Consider the following 21436-nt stretch of genomic DNA (forward strand, 5'->3'; position numbering starts at 1 on the left):
TCACATGACTTAACTAAACTCATTATTTGGCATCCAACTTCTGATTTCAGTTGGAAACAGCAGAAATATTCGCCTGTATCTGTGTCAAACTGGGGGTCGCAAATTGCAAATAAGTGCATAATTATACAAAGATCTCAATTTAAAATTAGGTTATTACCCATTTCTCCGAGTTTTTAGGTAAAGCTTCTCGCGTGAAGCACACATACACGTATAATTAAAAAATGAAGTCTGATTCACGAACATATGACTCGAATCGATTCTTATATATATATATATATGTGTGTGTGTGTGTGTGTTTAATTGTGAAAGCTTTTCTGGCATTAACACCAGCACGTACATTCTATTCTATTTGCAATCCAACCTTTAGGGAGAAAACTCGAAACATTTTTATGTTTTAATTATATTCTGTATACTTTTTATGTTTATTTAGCAATGGAGCGATAAATTTGAATGTCCAAGTATGCCATTCTTTCAGGTTTATTGATTTTAATGGAGTCTAGTCTGTCTGCAAAGCATGCATATTTCCTGCTCAGTCTGTGAGGTTTGCTGATAATATAACCTGCAGAGCTGAACTTAGCAAGGGGTCTACAAAATCTGTCCCGAAGAGCCGGTGAACTGGAGAGTTTAGTTCCAATTAACCATAATCATACACACCTGAACCAGAAAATCTGTCTTTTACTAAGATATACTAGAAACTTCTTGGCAAGCAAGTTGGAGCTAAACGCAGTAGGACCACGCCCCTCCAGGATTGAGTTTGGACACCGCTGAACTAAACTAAACAATAGTATAAAACAGACTCAAACACTTTCTTTTCTGAGACTAAAAGACTAATGTTTTCACTCTAATACTGTCATATTTCCATTCCAATCTGTAACAAAATCAAGTAACATTATTTTATAAAACAAAAATGTCACTTTTTGGACAATATTTTACTTAATGTAATATTTTTGTAATATAAAACTACATTCATTAAACAAATACGAAATATCAAGTCAAAAAGCAAATGAAATATTAAATGTATTTGTAACAATAAGGTTGAATAAAGTCTGTTTTTATCACACAGTTACAAGTGATTTGATCAGTGAGTGGAACTAATGACGGGGGAAAAAAAGAAATGAAATGATGGAAAAAGACAAACTACAGTAGGAATTCACAACAGTCAAACTCAATGCAACTTTACATATGTTATTGATTTCTAGATAAGTAAATGAATAAATTCAGCAATCTGTACATTTCGTTTTGGGACAAGACATGCGGCATACTGTTTGTCTAAAGTGGTTTAATCAATAATGAATATTAAAAACGGCATTTACACAGAAACTGCTTGTCAAATAACACAATTGAACACCAGATAAATAACATTGTACAACGCTTTCTTTCACTGCTATAAAGTAACAGCTCATCTTAACTAGAAACACTTATTTTTAACTCTCATTAGGACAACTGTTATGCCCACAAGTGATATACTTGCATAGAAGAGAGGCTGATGTAATAGGTTAAGAAAAGCTTTACAATACACATTCACAGTTAAGCATTGTCATTTTTTTCATTTTTCATTAAAACCCTCAATGAAAAGTCATGCTACCTTGCACAAGATTAAAGTTCATAGTTCAACATTTTTGTTCACAGCACACAATTATGATTGAGAAAGATACACTTCATATAGTGCCTGAAAACCAGATTCCAAAACTCAAAAAGAAAAAACTAATTCATACATGGTTTTCTACAGAAATAAAACTGAGGTAGCAAAGCCAAATTGTGTGAACTTTGGATGAAAAACAAGGTTTAGCATAGTGCATGAATGCCTAAAATGCAAATCAAACCAAAAAAAGTATTAACTATGTACAGAACTTATGAAAATATAGTTTTGCTTATTTTTAGTTGTTTTTTTTTTGTATTTTTTTTTCACAAATTGCTGGTCCTGAGAACGAACATTACATCTTTTCCTTACTATACACATATAAAAAAATCCCATCATACACAATATACAAAAGCATTACACAATGTGTCATAAAAAAAAGTCAATGGTAAATAGCCAAGCAAATACGTTAAATGTGTATATGTGTGTACATCAGATGAGATGGCAAGTTGAGGATTATGCAACACAAATTTAAGAGTTAAAAAAAAAAAAAAAAAACATATGTACAATAATATACATCTAAGAGATCAAACTCTGCAAACTGGGGCAGTGTCCACAATCCGTAAACGCTTTGTGACTGAAAAATTGGTTTGATTTTGGTGCTCAATTGTAATTGTTTTTGTTTTTAAAAGACTTTAAAAAGGAGGCTAAGCTGCTAATGACTCATTTCCTGTCTGATGTTCGGTGTCATCCTGGTGTTTAGGCCCCGAGTGTCCATAACAGACTAAGTCTCAGTATACTCTTGGGAAAATGCGGTACGGGACAGCTTTGCAGTACTCTTCCCATGCAGAGCCGTACTTTTTCCTGCACTGACGCTCGTCCCGTGCGTTACGGTGCACCAGCAGAGTGACCAAATAGATCAGGTAAAAATAAGGGACCAGATTGTTGAACCCTACAGAAAAGCACAAGAATCAAATGCTGGCTTTAGTCAGATATCATTTTATCAAAACAGTGAATCATAAAATAATAACACTCGACACTGGTCAGTACATTAAACAATGTCACTTGCCAATTTACCAGTAGATTCTTCCAGTGATATGGTTTATTGCTTTTATAATTATATAAAACATTGTCATCTTTTGATAGAATGTTTTCAGTGTCATTGCAAGGCTGATATATATGAAAACTTAACATTCACCCAACGTCTTCGCAAGTTTTTAAAAAGAAGGAATTATATATCAGTTGTCAACAAAAGAGAAGCATTTCAGGATTTTCTGTGCAGTTTTCCACCAAAATAAAAGCTCCATGGTTTAAAATTTAAAAGCTAAAAACATTTTTAAAAAATTAAATATATAATGTATATCATTTATATTGCATAACAATATTCATTATACACATTCAAAATATATATTTTTTAATATTATCAAAGAGGCCCATTATGTGTTTTTGAAAATGACCTTCTATGCAGTGTGTAACAGCTTTAAGTGAAGTGAAATATCAAGCTAAGGCTCAAATTCGGAGTTTAAAACTTTTGATTCATCTATAAAAGATTTGACTCAGAGTTGTTTACATATATTATCAGTGACGTACGAAACTCAAGCCCCGCCCATTTGTTGTGCACACTGACCTGGGAAAATTTAACCCCCTGGCCCCGCCCACAAACAATAGAAAGAAAAAGAAGACAAACAAGAAAGAAAGTTAATGTTATTTTCTCCACCCAAAGATGAAACTGTGAAGAGTCAGTGGTTGAGGTTTACTTTTGCAAAAAATACCTCAGCATTGAAGCCCCAGCCTTGTGCTGTGTTGTTTCTACAGCAATCTACAGTTACAACAGAGGATTCGTCTGCCGTTTGTTAAAAACATGATCAGAAAAGACCATTGATGTATGGGACTTTGTCAGAGCTTGACAGAAACTTTACAGTGCACAGTTCATGGATCAGTTTCACCCTCCATTTCACAAGTGCAAGTAACTCAAGTGCGATTGTTTTCACTAGCTTGCAAATTATGTGTTTAATTGTTTTGTTACTCGTAACCACTTGTAGTGTATCTGTTTAACTTTTTATATTCTCATATCGTTTATAAAACCACCTCTGCCATTTGACATTTCTCAAAGCTATGGCCACCATCGTCTGTCCCTACACACGTGCGGCGGTCAAGTTTCAAAATAGTTCAGCTTTTGCCACTGTGTGGATTAATACTGAATGTGTGTCGCTGTTTTTATTTACGGTTAAGAATAGAGCAATATGCTGGTGTTAAACTGCATTGCTTTAATGTACTCCTGCATTGGGCTCACACTTAAACTCTGCTACTTCAAAATTGTTGACAAGCTGTGGTGGCCATTTCTCTTGGTCTCACACTGAACGCAGTCGACCAATCGCAATAGACTGGGTCATCGGATCAATCAGTGCAAATTAGTATCGTGCTAAGAAGGGGTTTGGGCACAAATGACTTGCTAAATAAAGCATATGGGAGTCGCTGGGATAATTAGGTAAAAATAAATGCATATTATAAGACTCGAAAGTGTTTTTTGACCTTTCATGCATATCAGCCTGTTGTTAGAGGCCTCAAAACCAAAATATAACCTTTTTTAATGCATGATAGAGGCTCTTTAAATAATTTGAAAAAAAAAATCTGTTGTATTATAGTGATTGTTTTGTATTAGTTCAATATAATAATTAAATATATATTTTTATTTGCATAATAGTAAAAGGTTTGCAATTAAATGAGTGTTTCTACAAATAATTTATGGATATCTGTATATTTTCCAGACAGCGTTGTTTTTTCAAGAACTACAGCTGTTACATTTTCTAAAGTCATTGGCTATTAATGGTTATATACACAAAACACTGCATAAAACATTAGCACTTTGTGTGAGATGATCTCAATCATGGAGGTAATTATTTAGCATTTTGATGACAACGACAACATAGAAACAAAGCTAGAGGTCTCTGGGTAAAATAAAGTCAAACACTCACCGCATGGTAGAGACCAGGCCAAAGCCATGATGATGTCCCCCAGGTAATTGGGATGACGGACAAAACCCCAGAGACCAGACACAATGAGACTCTTTCCGGTTGCAGTAGGAATAGTTTTCAGATCTGATAGGATATAAAAAAAACATCTAAATTGACCAATCAAAAAAACAAAATCATATATATTCATGTGTTGGTTCATCCATTTCAAAACACGTACGAGACACTGCCGGGTCAGAAGGGTTTTTCCTGAAGGCAAACTTCTGAGAGTTGGCTTTCCTGAAAATATAGTATCCCACTCCTGATAGAGAAGGCAAAAACACAAGCTCAAATCATGAGTATATTGACACCATGTCCTTTAAAAAACCTAAATAATCATCTAGATGTACTTTTTAGCATGTCTAAAGAAATAAACCATGAGAAAATATGTCAGACACTGACCGTTCATAGCAATGAGAGTAATGATCCAGAACACTGAGAGCTCATTGGGATGGTTGACTAGATAGTATGCTTGACATGTGAATGTAAAGGGAACAAAAGCCAAATCTCCAAATGTCAACATAAATCCAAAGCCATCATACATTATGTCCATCATAGTCAGCAGCTTCTCCTGAAATACAGTGTGATTAGTCAGTTGGTTATGACAGCACATTAGTCTTTGATTTGAAAAACACTTGTTGTACCTCATGCCACAAGCCATCGATGACCCACAGGAGCTGGAAGATGTTGACCAGGAGCATCGCTGGAGACGGATTCTCCAGATTCTGCTGCTTCATTTCAGCAAGCAACATCGCAAAGTTGATCAACACCTGTGGAAACAACCGACAATTGTGTTTCTTCAGTATATGTCAAATAATTTTATAGAACAAAACAAAAAACATCACACAAGATCTGAGAATTACTAATCATTTTGATCACATGAGGGAGTAATTACAACACCAGTTTAACAAAACAGTTTAACCAAGCCTCATTCACACCAAGGTTATTATTATAGATATGAATTTTATTTCAATGCTTTTTTTATTTGCTGTAAATTTGAGGTTAGTTTTAGCTTTGGCTTTAGCTTTGTTAGTATTATTTTAGTTTTTGTGAACACATTTTTATTACATTTAGTTGAATATATTTATCAATTTAGTTAACAAAAAAAAGTCCAATGCCAACCAAAGCAAAGTGTGGGGCTTGCACAGCTTACGTTAAGTGTTGTGCAAATCGCTTAGTGATAAAAAATAAAATGTTTGAAGTTTGAACAGACACGAATCCCAAAGCCATAAAGATGCAAATGAAAAAAAGTTAAAATGATGAAGAATTAAGGCAAACTACTTCATATTAAAGATCATGTACTTAAACATGCCTATTAGGCTGCACAATATTGAAAAAATCTGACATTGCAAGGTTTTGTTTTGCTGCAATGTGACTATAATATCACCTGATGATTTGAATAGCTCTATTTGGAAAGATTTCATTCATTCATTTAGATTGACTGGCATGATCAAGTCTTTTTCTACGCAGTGCATTTGCATAAAATATAATAAATGTGACTGAGCAAAATTAAAAAGTTTTTCTGGGGAGAGTAACAGTATTAAAGTACAAAAATTGAACATTCATTTTTGTTTTGGCTTAGTCCCTTTACTAATCAGAGGTTGCCACAGTGGAATGAACCACCAACTTATCCAGCATGTTTTACGCAGCGGATGCCCTTCCAGCTGCAACCAATCACTGGGAAACACCCATACACTCATTCACACATATACACTATGAACAATTTTAGCTTACCCAATTCACCTACAGCACATGTCTTTGGACTTGTGGGGGAAACCAGAGCACTCAGAGGAAACCCACACCACCACGGGGAGAACATGCAAACTCCATACAAAAATGCCACCCATAAATTACCCAAATTAACAAAAATAACATAGTCATTGTCTCTGTATAAATCATTTTTAAAATAATATCTTTATCTTTAAATCTTTCATAAAAAATCTAATCCAGCAATGTGACCATTGCGGTTAGACATTGCGATATGTATGCTCAAATTATATAATGTTCAGCCTTAAGTAAAACTTTTTTTAGCAAATGAAGAAAATGTGTTTGTCTGTAAAAATGCCATCTACGGGTGGTTCTCTAAACAGCCAAATTATTGCTTTTGATAATTATTATTTTATTTCAGTTTTTCAGAGGTAGTTGGTAGGTTTCAGTTTGTTTTGTTTTTCAGATTGTTTTTTCATTTTATGTCAGTTAAAGAAAATGCTTTTAGACCAAGTTTTGGTTTACAAAAATAACCTTGATTCACACTACCAGTGACCTTTATTTGGACAAATAATAAATAAATAATTTAATATTATATGATATTCCATAAACCTGACCTGTGGGAACCCTGTGAATGAGGCTTTGCAAAACAATACCAATACTCACCCAACCCATCAGTCCAGGGCGCATTTCACAGAAGAACTTAATATCGAAGCTTTTGATACGGGGATTTAACTCTCTGCCCATGAAGAAGTCATAAATGATGTAGCCTAGAGGAATAATAAAAAATAAAGTATAATCTTTTAAAAAATACCTATGCCTAACATTTAAATGGCAATACTTAGTTGCAATATTTATAAAATTACTTTACTGGAAGGCTTATTTCATAATCATAAACAATTGTAGCTGGTTTATCCTAATCAACAGCACTGATGAAAACGAGAAGAGTTATGATACAGCTTTGTCTGGACGATTATTTAAAGGGATAGTTCATCCAAAACTTTAAAACTGAAAATTGTCATCATTTACCCATCGTTTACTTGGTCCAAACTGGTTTGACTGACTTTTAGTTGAACACTAAAAAAGATATTTTAAAGAAAGCGGGAAACAGGTTACTATTTACTTCTATATTAAAGAATGAAAGTAAATGGTACTGGTCCTCAACTTTCTTCAAAATATCTTCTTAAGTGTGCAACAGAATAAAGAATCTCCTAAAGGTCTGGAACTCTTTGAGGATGAGTAAACTAACATTTTGGGTGAACTATCCCTTTGAGTGTGAATAATGAGGATAATAAACCATTTGTGAAAAACCACAAGTGAAAAAAAGCTAAATCAAAGAGGAAGAAGTCAGTTAGTGCTGGCTGATTTTACATGGCATTACCAGAGTTTCCTCCGGGAGCTAGCTCATCTTTAGATGCCCAGCGGGAGCGGATGAACAGGTAGATGCTGAGGAGAGTTGCGATGAGCAGGGCAGAGGTGTAGAACTGCAAGAAGTGTGCATGGATGTAGCTGAGATCCACCTCCTGGTACACAGCGACACCTGCTGCCACAGCCGTGAGGAGTAATGCATAGAAACCTGACGCAAAAAGAAAATTAAGCTTTTTAAATCAGTCAAATTTTAAAAATTCCATATAGATTAGAATTGCTGATATCAGAAATTTTGAAGTCTGACCATTAATCCTGTATTTCAAAGTTTTCCCATTCTTAAGTGGCATTCCTTCAACAAGCTGTAGGGTGAGGGATTGAGAGGAAGCGACAAAGAAAGAGAGAGAGAGACACACACACATTTACAAGAGAACACTAGTCAGTTAAAAGCTGAAATAAAATAAATTATAAATTAGGGTTGCAGACTTCATGTAAGGTACTATGGTAAGGATACTGAAACTTTAAAATACTGTACTTTTAAAGTGGTAGTATTGTCAGTACTGCAGTACTAATAGTCATTTATCTGTATTGTATACGCTACTTTATTTACATTGATTCGCAATTTTAATTCACTAAAGGGAATGAAGATTATTCTTTTGTCTTATTTTTTCCAATAACAAAAACATAAAGAAAGAGTGTATAGTGTGTAATTTTATATATATTTATAGTTTAATTTTATATATATAAATTAATAAAAATGACTAAAGCACAAAACTAAAATGAAAAACTAATTTAAAGTATTAAGTAAGATTGCTTTAGTATATTAACAGTTAAACACTGGAACTAGTGTCGGGTCGAACAAAATGGTTCTGCAATATTTGTGTAAAAACCAGCCTAATAACCCAAATCCTTGAGGTATGACACAACCATGTAGTAATTTCTGTTCTAAAATCAAATCATTTTAATCATAAAAAACACACAATCTAAAAGGTAATATGCCTAACGAAATTGTCAAACAGATGTTTCGGCTTATGCAAGATGCGTTAAAAACAGATAACTGCAAAACTGGATAAAACACCTATAAAACTGCTGTATTTTTAAAGGTTCTAATAAAGAACCAAGTTGTTACTTGTACACAAGCTATATAGTTCCACCATTGTTAAACTAGATGACTGTTGATACATCAAGCTCCTAAAGGTCACAGATGCAACTAAAACTAAAATTGCCCAGACCAAACATAAACAAATTCAGAAACATACTCGCTATTAAACGATTTTTCTGACAAACTCATCTTGAAATAATCAGCTTAACCTCAAACTCATGGAAAAGCGCAGCAATTTTTAGATCCTATCTTAATTACCCTTAAGAGTCTGGAAATCAAAACCAGATGTTTTCCAGCGAGGCTTTCAATCTGCATGCCACTTCCAGTGATTAATCTAATCTAGCCTGCTTTACTGCAGCTAACATGCACACAAAAAAAGAGAGCCACAGAGTTATGTGGTCATGCGCTTAAACTCAGGTCACGGGGAGTCATGTGTTTGTGGACGGTACCTTTCCGACAGGGAGCAAGGAGAGGACGGCCTGGAAGAGAAGCCAGAGCAGGACGATGCCAAAGACCTGGCAATCCCAGACAGACTGAAGAGCGGGAAGCTCAAGAGGAAAGCTCTGGAGACTGGCATCCTTCTGCCCACAGAGAATGAGCAATACCAACACAGCCACTGGCAGCAGAAACATCAGGAAAAGCACACCTGAAGGAGAAGAGGGAGCCAAATCTTTTATCTTTTATCATAATCATTTTACTTAAATAATCTGACAATAATTCCTATATTATATTTTTCTGTGCATGATGCTGTTAACCTGTAGTAAAAGAGAATTTAAAACTTTAAGCTATATGTTTTTGTTTATTTTAAGCCTTATATTTTTATTTACTATTTGGACACAATATTACAAAAATCTGATGTTACGATATTTTACTTATCTGCACTAATTTTTGTGAAATTCTCAATACAATTCATCCAGATGGCTTAAATAAAAAGCTTTAACATTTTTCTGGAGAGTCTAAAAGTACTTGCGTACAGAAATTAAATATTCACAATGGAAAAAATGCTTTTGTGCACAGATTATTTGCTTGTGAAGGAGAAATTCACTTAATTTGGGCATATTATTTCTAAAAACAATATGTTTTGCTTGTCTAGAAAATGCTTCTCCATTTCTCTTGTTTCTAGTCCAAATATCTTGGTAAGAAAAGCATTTTTGCAGTGCAGTCTCACAGGCCTTAAAAACACATTCTGATGATAAACTTTAACTCTATTGTGGGTAAACTTTGCAGTGACTCTACAGATCACATGTGTTTGTGGCTCCTGGTCAACTATAATTGAGACTCAAAATTGCACTGCAAATGTCTACATTGCGATAATGATGCTGAAATTATATTTTGTGAAGCCCAACAACCTTTATTTTTAACCCAAAAGAGACAATTCTAGACCATTAACAAATAAGTAAATGTGGGGAAAATGCTACTGAAACACAGTCTATCAAACAAGAGTAGAATACAGTTTGGTAGGGCCGATAAACGATATTATATCAAATCGAGATTAAATTTATGTCAATAACAATGATCAGCTTTGAACTTTTTTTTTTACTCTAGATTGGTCTAAGAGCCAGAAATGTGCAACAATGTAAATCTAAGAGTGTGTTGTTATTAGAGACAAACCAAATTTTCGGCCACCGAAAATTCATTGGCCAAAAATGTTAAGCCATTTAACGGGCGCTCTAATTTTCGCCAAGCCATACAGTACAGTATTAAATTAAATCGATAAAGGCTTACCGACTCTTCCTCCAAACTCCAGATCGGCGGTCTTGACGGCTGCTGGTGCTTTAGTTTGCAATAACGGCTCAGACTCTACGGCTTTCTCCAGCTCTACAGCCTTGCCATCACCCTGGTCCTTCCTGCGCCGTAGATTATATCGTCCACCTGTCTGGTTCTCTGATTCAGTCTCTGTCTTCTCCTGTTACAACGTTACAGTGAGTCAAGACTGAATAGTAGCATAAATTATTTACAGATTACAAAATAAATAATTTCACATCTGTTGAAACAGAAACCAACTTTTTTTTGTTTTGAAAATTGACACTTATTAAGAAATGACTAATTAAAATGTGACAATTTATATTAAATAAGCGATTTCCATTTCAAACAGAAATATTAAGCAGCACTAAAAAAAAATGCTACTGAAGGGGAAAAAATAAAGTTAGTAACATTTAACTAAATTTTTAATGAAATACATGCAGGTTTGGAGAGCATTACAAATATTTTACAATCTAACCAAATCCAAATTTCTGAGTTTTAACATTTATGTTCACACCCTCCTTAAAACTATTACTGCATGTTTAAATAGAGTAAAAACATTTATGTGTAAAAGTTTATGCGTTGTGTCATGCAAAGACTGAAGGTTTACCACTGAAACCTTGTGCCTTTTCTATAACGTGACTGTACTAATGTAAAGCTTAAGCAGTCTGGTCATGCTTTGTAAACCCTGTTCAATTGTCTCACGAGGGGAGAAAAATGCTGAAAAACGTGACAGTATGATTAAACAGAGGCCACATTCAGCTTTAGCTTTGTGTGCACAACTAAATAGGCTCCTGTCACACATGGGAGGCACAACATACATGCATGCATCATGACATTCCAGCCTTCACAAGACCAGTTTGTGACAGGATACATTAAGATGGTTTACTTGCTGCTGCTAGTGATCAAAATTTTATTGATAATGTGAATCGCTGATGCATTCATACCTCTGTGACTACAGGAGCTGCTTTAGCTGTATTATTTTCCTCTTTCTTCTCAGATTTGCTGTTGCTGCTGTTGTTCTCGTGTTTCATCGCCTGAAAGAGATGACAGTCAAGGATATGTGACTTGAACTCACGAGGAAAGACAAATGAGATAACAGCAGTAAACATGAGTTAACTGATGTGAAAGAAATTAAACCCAAAAATAAGTGTAACTATTTACAAGACTGAGTCAAGTTAGATCGGAAAGAAGAATCAAATAATGAAAGCAAAAATGCATTTATAGGAAAATTAAAGTTACAATTTAAAGCTTTCTATTTCAAATAAATTTTGTTAATTTGAATTTTCTATTAATTAATTATTCCTAAAAAAATAAGTATCACTGTTGTCACAAAACAATTACAAAAAAGTGGCACAATGTTAAAAAAAGAGCAATGTTTTTGCAAGATTTCCATCATGTGTGAAATTACATTTAAACACATTAATAAAGAATAATTATTTTAGACTGCAATAACATTTCAAAATATTCCTATATTTAAAAAAAATAAATAAAATTTAGGGCTGCACGTTATTGAAAAATCTGACTTTGCGGTATATTTTTTGCAGCAACTTTGTTATATTGGGATATTCACCGGATGACTTGAACAGCTCTATTTGGATAGATTTTATTCATTTATACTAACGAGGATCTATTATTTCTCTATGCAGTAGATCTGCATATAATACAATAAATTACAAGCATATATATAAATAACAGAGTAAAAATAAAGTTAAATAAACAGTGTTTTATGGTTTTCTTGGTAGTCTAACACTATTTAAATACAAAAACTGAACAATCAACCATCAAATAACATGGTCATTACTGTATAAATACTTTGAAATACTAATGTTTAATATAATTCATTTATTAGTTTTCTTTTCGGCTTAGTCCCTTTATTAATCCAGGGTAGCCACAGCGGAATGAACTGCCAACTTAGCCAGCACATGTTTTACACAGAGGATGCCCTTTTGGCTGCAACCCATCTCTGGGAAACCCACCCATACACACTTATACACTAAGGACAATTTAGCCCATCCAATTCACCTGTACCGCATGTCTTTGGACTGTGGGGGAAACCGGAGCACCCAGAGGAAACCAACGCAAATGCAGGGAGAACATGCAAACTCCACACAGAAACGCCAACTGAACCAGTTGAGGCTCGAACCAGCCACCTTCTGTTTAATATCTTTATTTTTTAATATTTAATAAATAATCTAGTCCTGCCATGTGACTATTGCAGATACACATATTGTGATATCAATGCACAATCTAAATATTGTTCAGCCCTATCACCATTGTAATCATAAAACAGCTAAATAAATAAAGCAAGCCTTAACATTTGACTTTTAATGTGCACACCCACTGCAAGTAAAACCTTACCACAGGAGTGAGTCGAACCTCCAGCACTTCTTTGAGTTTTTCCTTGCGCACTTCTGTGCTGCGAGATGAAGCTCTGCGCGGCGTCCTAGCTGGTGAACGGGAGCGACTGCGACGTGGGCGTCCCGGGGAACGTGCCGATGAACGTCCTGGCGAGCGTCCCGGTGATCGAGATCTTGACCTCGACCGTCCAGCAGTTTGAAAAATGACCACACTCTGCAACAAAGGCAACAATATTTAATGAGAGTCAACATTATGTTATTATGTTGTCATAATGTAGGTCACATTCATAGTGCCAGTCACAAAAAGATATGTTGAAGAATGCTAGAAACCAGTATCCACTGTCATTCATAGTTAAAATTAAAAACTATGAAAATCAATGGCTTCCAAAATTTTTCAAAATATCTTCTTTCATGTTCAAAAGAAGCTCAAGAATTTTTATTTTTGGGTGAACCAAGCCTTTGACAATTAAGAGATTAGTTCACCCAAAAATGTAAATTCTTATTCATTTCTCACTCTCACATCCAATCTGATGGGAGATTTTAGATCTTAGAAACACAAATTACTATATTTTGACTCTGACTCCCCATAGACAGAATTGTTCTAAAGACACTCAAAACATTCCATGTGACTTCAGTGGTTCAACTGTAACTATAAGAAGCTGCAAGGACAACTTTGTGTGCAAAAAAATGCTAAAAACAACTTAGTTCACCGGTGTATTCTGCGTCAGATTAGAAAGCGTGTTTACCACAGGCTGTACAATGTATTTGCCATTAGAGTCAGCAGTGTAACACCCAACTGTTGTATTACTCATAGTAAATGTGCACGTTAATCTGACGTATAGAAGACATAGGCAAACCATGTCCTTACAGCTGTTTGGCACATAGATCTAATCTTGGAGCTTCATAAAACCGTATAATGACCACTGAAGTCACATGGAATGTTTTGACAAGGTTTTTGGTTCCTTGTCTGGACTTTGAACATCTCTGAACCGTTGCTGTATGTGGAGGGTCAAAAAGCCCATGGATTCTATTCAAATATATACTAATTTGTGTTACAAAGATAAACAAAGCTCTCAGAGTATTAGAACAATATGATGGTGAGTAGTCAATAACAGAAATATTAAATATCAACTTATCAATCAGATATGCTGAATACTCTTCCTAAAGATATAAAGAAATAAGTAACACATCTGGCCCATTTTCTGTTTGCTAATTAGACAGGTAAATGTGTCATGCAAGCTATTTCAAACAGACTGTCAGATGAGTTCAACTAAAGCAAAGGAAGCTCTTTGAGTCATGTTGGAAAACCTGTCAGAGAGGCTTCATACCGTGATGTCTGACTCCTTCAGCTCCAGCTCAGTACCATCTTTGTAGATGACGGTGTAGAGGCGAGTCTTGTTATCAAAACTCATCACCTTGACCTCATAATAAAGGTTACTGCCGGGCCAGCGGCCCATTACAGTATCTCCAATCTGAAACCTTGCAGGCGGCATCTTTGTTTACTTAAAAAAAAGAAAGAAAGAAATCAATTCACAAGATAAAAAACATATGCAATAAATTAAACATTTCCCATATTCCATACAACACATTTCATAGAGTTCTTAACTATTAAACACTCAACTTTGTTAATGATTTTGGGCTCTATTTTGACGGTCCATGCGCAAAACGGAAAGCGCAGGGCGCAAACGCATTCAGGGTGTGTCAGAATTCATATGTGCTAATATGAGGACGGGAAAATCCGCTTTGCGCCGTGGCGCATGGTCTAAAAGGGTTGAGTTTATTTTCCTAATGAGTTATATGTGTGTTTTGAGAATAAACCAATCAGAGCGTCATCTCCCATTGCCTTTAACTGCCAGCTGCGTCACACCATAAGCGCATTTGCTATCTACACGACGTAAATTAAGTTCACTTTCGCTTTTGCTCTTGTGGATAGGGAAACCTTTACGCACAGACATCAATTAGCATATAAATAATTAATTTGCTTGTTAAGTGCAAAGATTTGGTTCAAAACTATTTCTAAATTCAGTTCTGGTGCAGTAGCATCACCAAACAGATTTTAAAACCAGTTTAAGCATTCTGATTAAGTTATACTAAAACACAAGTAGGAAAACAAGGCAAACAGACTTCAACGCTTAACCTCAAAACATGCTCAAAACATTTGTTTTTGTAGTTTTATATATTAAAAGACACTAATTCAAATCATGTTAAATGTAGTGCACTGCTTCCGAATTCTTCATGCAAAATCATGTTAAATAATTCAGTGATATTCTGCACTATTGAGTAAAATACATTTTAATTCTATATGATTGGATTAGTGCATTTTTGAAATCATAGAAATCACAGGGCCCTAGGTTAACTGTGCCACAGTACACAGTTTATGCTATGAATTGCTTGATTACAGTTGTCCCTGCATATTAAGTATTTTACATATAAAAAAAGACACACTTCACCTTTAAAAACTCATTGCGTGTTCCGTTCAAAACTAGTATTTTAGCCTTACAGATTCTCAGTGAGTATTTCAAACACATTTAATGGTGAAGCATAAGGGAAACACCAGAGTAGCTGCACATGGCCTGATGACAAAAAAGCGGTGATGTCAGCTGCAGCCTGAGAAGTGCTGATAGGTCTGAATTACACACTCACTGTACTCTCTGCAACAGCGCTATTGTTGAGTTCTCAATAGCTTTTATGCCAGGGATTCTACCATCACACAGGTACCTGTAACATCAACTTCTGGCAGATGAGAGGACTTTTAACATCTATCTTTCCAACGTATAACCAACAGAAGCAACTTTCTGTTCTTTTTAGGTTAATTACATTTGGATCTAGATGACACTCACCCTTTGTTGGGTTTCTAAAGAATAGAGTCCCAAAACAAGATTACACTAAATTTGAAGTTTTTCTTCTTAAATCTGTAAGATAGCCTTTTTACTCAACATTTTACAAATATTTAAAAAAAAATTTGTTCTAAAATAAATATGCTAAAATATTTAGCCTTATAACGTAAAACCAACATGTAAGAAAAAAAAAAAACGCTTTCAAGATAAACCACGATTTGGAAAAGTCAAAAGTTACTGTTTTACCATTCTTATGGTATATGTAAGATTTTTTTTTTTATTTTCTTTTTAGTTTTTTTTTTTTGGAAAACATTATCTCCAGCAGAAAAGACATCCAAAGACGAAGTTTTAAATTGTAAAGAAATTTGTGTTTTTGAAACTAATGTAGACAGCAGAAGTCAATGATTTATTTGAATTATTTAGTCTGACATGTTCCTCAATGTAAAATATATTGTGTTCAAAGGGGAAAAAGTTTCATTTTTTACCCGGACATTTAAAAAAAAATGTCATTTAGAGTAGTAATCACAACACAGGGTTCAACACTAAGGATTTTTTCTACTGGTCCAATCGGGCCAATGGTTCAGATTTTTACTTGCCCTGCCCAAATTTTCACTGGCCCCATTAAAAAAATAATAATAAAAAAGACAAGTTAATGCTTATTTTTTAGCCACATATTTTAAATAATGTGTCAAAAATAACTTCCGTGAATCTAGAATTTCAATATTTGAAAAATGTTAATAAATGTATGAGCACAATTCAGAGCTATGCAAACGAAAATTGCTTTATGGGAAATGTGGAGGTATTTTATTGCAGTTTGAAATTATTTAACAAAAGGTGGCTGACTGGCAAATTGTGCAAAAAAAATAAATTAATTAAATAAAAAATAAAAATAATCACCATTTTTTTCGTTGTGTTTTCATGTAAATGTCTGCTTCCAAGACGTTATAAACATTTTTAATTTAGCCTTTTAATTTGATATTGCTGCCATGTTGCCGTCTCTTCGCTGTACAGGTTGTTACCAGGATACGGAAAAAAATAGCGTGCTTCAAAACAGATAGGAGGATCCGAAAAGCAATCGACATCAGAGAAGATAGCATTTTAAGACCAAAAAGCTCAAGCTTAAAATGCACACAATTGACTAATAGTCGCAGGCAAGTTAAACTTTAGTGACAAGGCAGCACTTTCCCAATCAGGCCAGTAATAATCCTGTCTACTGTCCAAAGCATCTTTCACACTGGCCCCGGGCCATAGGGCAGTCCTTATTGTTGAGCCCTGCAATACCGTCAAACCATAATATTTTTATCCAAGGTTATCATACCATCTACGGCAGGGTGATTAATTGAAAAGTAATCAAAATCATTCAGAACCTTTAATCGATCAACATTTTCCAGGTCAATTTTTTTTTCAACTACTTCCCTTACCGCATGTGGAGTCACGTGACCCCGCTCTGTTTACACTTCTGTGTCAAGTGCAGTGAATGATCTGGAGCAGGCTTCACACAGGCACATACCACAGGCACAGAGAGGGCAAAAAATTAAATAAATAAATAAATAAAAGAATCATTCATTATTCGTAATTGAGTTAAAATGCTCAATTAATCAGAATTTCGATTTTAGGCCAAATCGCCCAGCCCTAATACCATCAGAATCATATACCGGCCCATGCCTAATCGGTTACCAATATATGAATTAGTTAACATTAGCAACATTAACTAAGATGAATAAATGCTTAGAAGCTTTACATGACTACATTAACGTAACTTATTTTAACAAATGAAACCTTACTGCAAAGATTTAACAAAAATAAAAACTACAACCATTCAGACTAGGGTTGTACGATTAATAATATTTTTTATCACAATAACGATATTTGTTACCCACAATCAGTAAATAAATATTGTCATGTTTGTTTGTTTTTCTATATTTGTGGCTGTGAAATTCAATAATACACAAGTGAATAAATGTTAATCAAAACAATAATTGCCATTATTAATCGTGATTAATGTTTTTTCTGTGCAGCCCTAATTTAGACTAGGCATGGGCCAGTATAAGTTTTGGACGGTATGATAACCCTGGATAAAAATATCACAGTTTCACGATATTGTGATTACTGGTCTAAAATGTGTTTTTTTTTAAATGTCAGGTTAAAAAAACTACTTTTTTACCTTATTGAACACAATATATTTTATTTTAAGAAACATTTATAATATTTTGAAACAGTAAACATGTCACGGTAAATAATTCATAATTAAATCATTGACTTTTGATGTCTTCATTGATTTCAAAAACACAGATTTCTTTACCACAAACACACACACACAAAAATACCTTACACATACCTTAGGAATGGTATAACAGAACTTTTGCGGTTTTAAAACCTTGTCTTTCCCAAACTGTGGTAAACCTCGAAACCGGTAATCGTCCCATGGCTAATTCAGACTGCAAAATTATGCAGAATATAATAATAGAAAATAAACCCACCAAAAATAATTTTAAAAATCTATTATTATTATTATTCCAGTATAATAAAAGCTTAAAATGTAACTAAAATAATTTTCTGAATATCCCTTATGACATATTTCAACAAAACATCTGTAATGTAAAATGAAAAATAAAAGGCTAAACAATCTCTAAATATAAAAAAACACCAGTCTACCATTAAAAGACAGCAATTCATCATAACACACATGTGAACATTCTAAAATTCAGATATTAAAATTCACAGAGCAAAAACCAAACACCAATACATGAAACAGTTTACTTGCCACTAGGGTTGTAACGGTATGAATTTTTCACGGTATGATAATCGTCTAAAACAATACCACGGTTTGACGGTTTCGCGGTATACGGTATGTTACAAATGTTACAAAATAATAGAACAGTGAAGCAAATTTGACTTTTTCCAAATAATATATTTTTAGTTACTATAAACAACACCACTTACAATGAACAAATAAAAATAAGAAAATAATAAATAATGTGTCAAAGTCCAAATAAAGTCCAAATAAACATGGTGCACATCCTCAGTAAAAAATAGATATAAATATTTACTATACTATAAATAGTTACATAACGAAACTAGATTCAATATGGAACATCCTTAGGTTTTATGTGCCAGCATGGATATGGTTGTCTATCGATATGGATTTGGATGTGGTTGTCTGCAATGCAGACAAACAGCTGCATCTTCATTTGCGTCTTTTGAAAACAGCGAGAGCAGCAGTTCGTCTTTGCTGTGTCACTGTTTTGTCATGTTTCTGTGCATGCAAAAGTACTTAGTATGAGAATTATTTCATGCAAAACTTTTTTTTTTTGCGTTTTATTTAGCCGCGCATAAATGTATGCCTATCTCTCATTCCGTGTTGTTCAAAAAGCTTGGTCCACAAACAAAAGCGAAACCTATGCTTATTGGCTGTGATATAGCGAGTTTGAACCAATCTGGGCATGGAGGAGGGACAATGCATCAATGTATCATGTCTGATTTGTCCGGAGACACAGTGACAAGCGTTTCTTTGTCAAATCAGCGTTGTCAAATGTTGATGACGTAACCGCACTGATTCCGGAGCCTCTGAAAGTCCGCGAATGTTATGTGATACAGCACTGGAAAGCTGAGATTCTCTTCTTTATGCCAATCTTTGAATTGTATGAATCGGATCAGCGGATCAAAAGTTATTAAACATTTAAGACTTATTAAACTTATTTTTAGCCGCGGGCGGCTGTCTCGGTCTTTAAGGAGACAGAAAACCGTTAAAGGTTAAAACCGTTGATATGCAATTGTTCATGGTATGATAATCGTGCACGTTCAAATCGTGGTAAACCGTCATACCGGTATATTGTTACAACCCTACTTGCCACTAACTAGGGCTGGGCGATATGGCAAAAATGCAACCTCTATTAATTATTTTCCATATTGAACAATAACAATATATTTAGTTGTTAATGCTAACAGGTTCAAGAGTATCCCAACAATGACTGAAGCCGCAAAAATGAAAGCGTCAATTAAATAGCATAACCAATTTTTAGCAGAGGAAATTATAATCAACACACTTCTAGATTTCCATTGCTGCACATTCCTGCTGTGTGATTGGCTCTTAGATCAATATAGAGTAAAAAAGCCCAAGGCTAATCATAGTTATCAACACATAAATTATCGCAATTTGATATAATATCGTTTATCGGCCCAGCCCTACCACCAACACATTAAATTTGTCAAAATGAAGCCTGAATCATAAGTACAACTGCTCACACATTTAGAAGATACCCTTTTAGCAGACACACCATACAGGAAACACCCCGAACTTCATATTAAAGCCATATGGAAAGAAAGGCCATAAAAACATAAGCCTTCAACCCTAAAACCATCTAATCCAATGAAGCACATTCCAGACATTCCTGATCCAGAGCTCACTGACACACACCCAGCACTGAGTTGAAGTCCTGCAGAAATCCAGATATCCCATGTGCTTCAGGGAGTTTAGGTGAAACCACAGAGCAAAAGATTTAAACTGAGAATGTGAGTGGGCGGAGTCTGCCTGGTTTTGTTATGCAAATATGTGGGCACACGACGACACGCGCGCGCTTACTATCACTGCCAGCAGCTATTCAAAACTACTACTACTACTACTACTACTTAAATCTTTTAAAGCAATAGTATTTCAGACAACAATGGTCACGGTTTTCATTTTTAATCTTACTTCAAAAAAACACTACAACAGAACACCACATCTTATATATTTGAAGATTGGATATAAATCCTACATATTTCATAAAAAGTCAATATGGAAATTTAAGCTGTTTGTGTTAAGTTTTTGTGTAGTTTAAATGTGATCTAGAGGCTCTAGTGTGGATTGACATGCTGCTCCTTTAACACAGCAGAAGAATGACACCGGAATGGAGGGAAAACGTCATGTATTCAAAACCATTGTCAGTCTGCATGTGAGAGAGACTCGTAAACAGCAACATTAAACGAGAATCAATGAACTATGGGAACAAAAACAGTTATTACAATGAACGTATAGTGTATTTAACACATATTTACTGTCAAAGCAGAGTAAAATGATCTTTATGTGCGATTATTTTACACAAGAGTGGAGAGAGTCACGTGCACTTTCGTGCACAAACAACGTAATGAAACTGAAAGGTTCGATATAAATTATGAATTCAAAACTAGTTGATAAAACAGTATAAAGTTGTATTAGTGTGGTAAAACAGACGAGCTGTGATGGAGGAGCAGTAAATGCGCGCCGTGCCCAAGTTTCCTGTGCAACGACTCGGCTGGAAAACGGAGTTTCAATACAAGTCAAATACCAAAACAACAAATAACAGCTTTGAGAATTACACATAATAGAAAACATAATGTTTTCTAAACTGTATCTTTCATATAGAGATATGCAGAAAGACAAGCAACATGTTATGTGTACTTCAGAAAGAGAGTTGGGTCGGACTGAGCGCTGAATGTATTTCTGTACCGTTAACTACGCAATCCCAATAAATACATTCCCAGACAAAAACTTTAAGCACGCAAAGTCAATTTATAAAACTTTCTTACCTTCAGTCGACCTTATTTTCCTAAAAATCACTAAAGCTTATCCGTGGAAGTTCATAAAATAAAGAATATTGTTTTAAAACGCTGGCCCCCGCTCTGAACTCGTTCCTCCCTCTGTGACTGCTCAACCTACCAGCGTTGTTGAGGGCGGGAAGCGCTGTGATTGGGTGGGGCGACCTGTTTTTAAA

The 21436-nt window shown here is 34.7% G+C and overlaps 1 protein-coding gene and 1 long non-coding RNA gene across 3 annotated transcripts in view; one reads left to right on the forward strand and one right to left on the reverse strand.

Moving 5' to 3' along the window:
- LOC147839397 (uncharacterized) overlaps positions 1-21436 on the forward strand; it is a 765501-nt gene that overhangs the window by 351476 nt on the left and 392589 nt on the right. The window lies entirely within an intron of this gene.
- Positions 1265-21326, reverse strand: lbr (lamin B receptor). Of its 2 annotated transcripts, none has more exons than XM_087296437.1 (14): positions 20122-20179; positions 14196-14369; positions 12869-13081; positions 11455-11544; positions 10490-10670; positions 9214-9410; positions 7970-8024; positions 7679-7873; positions 6964-7067; positions 5235-5360; positions 4993-5161; positions 4772-4852; positions 4555-4677; positions 1265-2531 (listed from the first exon to the last, which is right to left on the reverse strand). In XM_087296437.1, exons 2-14 carry the CDS (start codon positions 14358-14360, stop codon positions 2371-2373), a joined length of 1860 nt encoding a protein of 619 aa, XP_087152563.1. In that variant the 5' UTR covers positions 14361-14369; positions 20122-20179; the 3' UTR covers positions 1265-2370.

This window comes from Danio rerio, chromosome 20 (genome assembly GCF_052040795.2).
Source record: "Danio rerio strain M-AB ecotype USA chromosome 20, GRCz13ab, whole genome shotgun sequence".
NCBI lineage: Eukaryota > Metazoa > Chordata > Actinopteri > Cypriniformes > Danionidae > Danio > Danio rerio.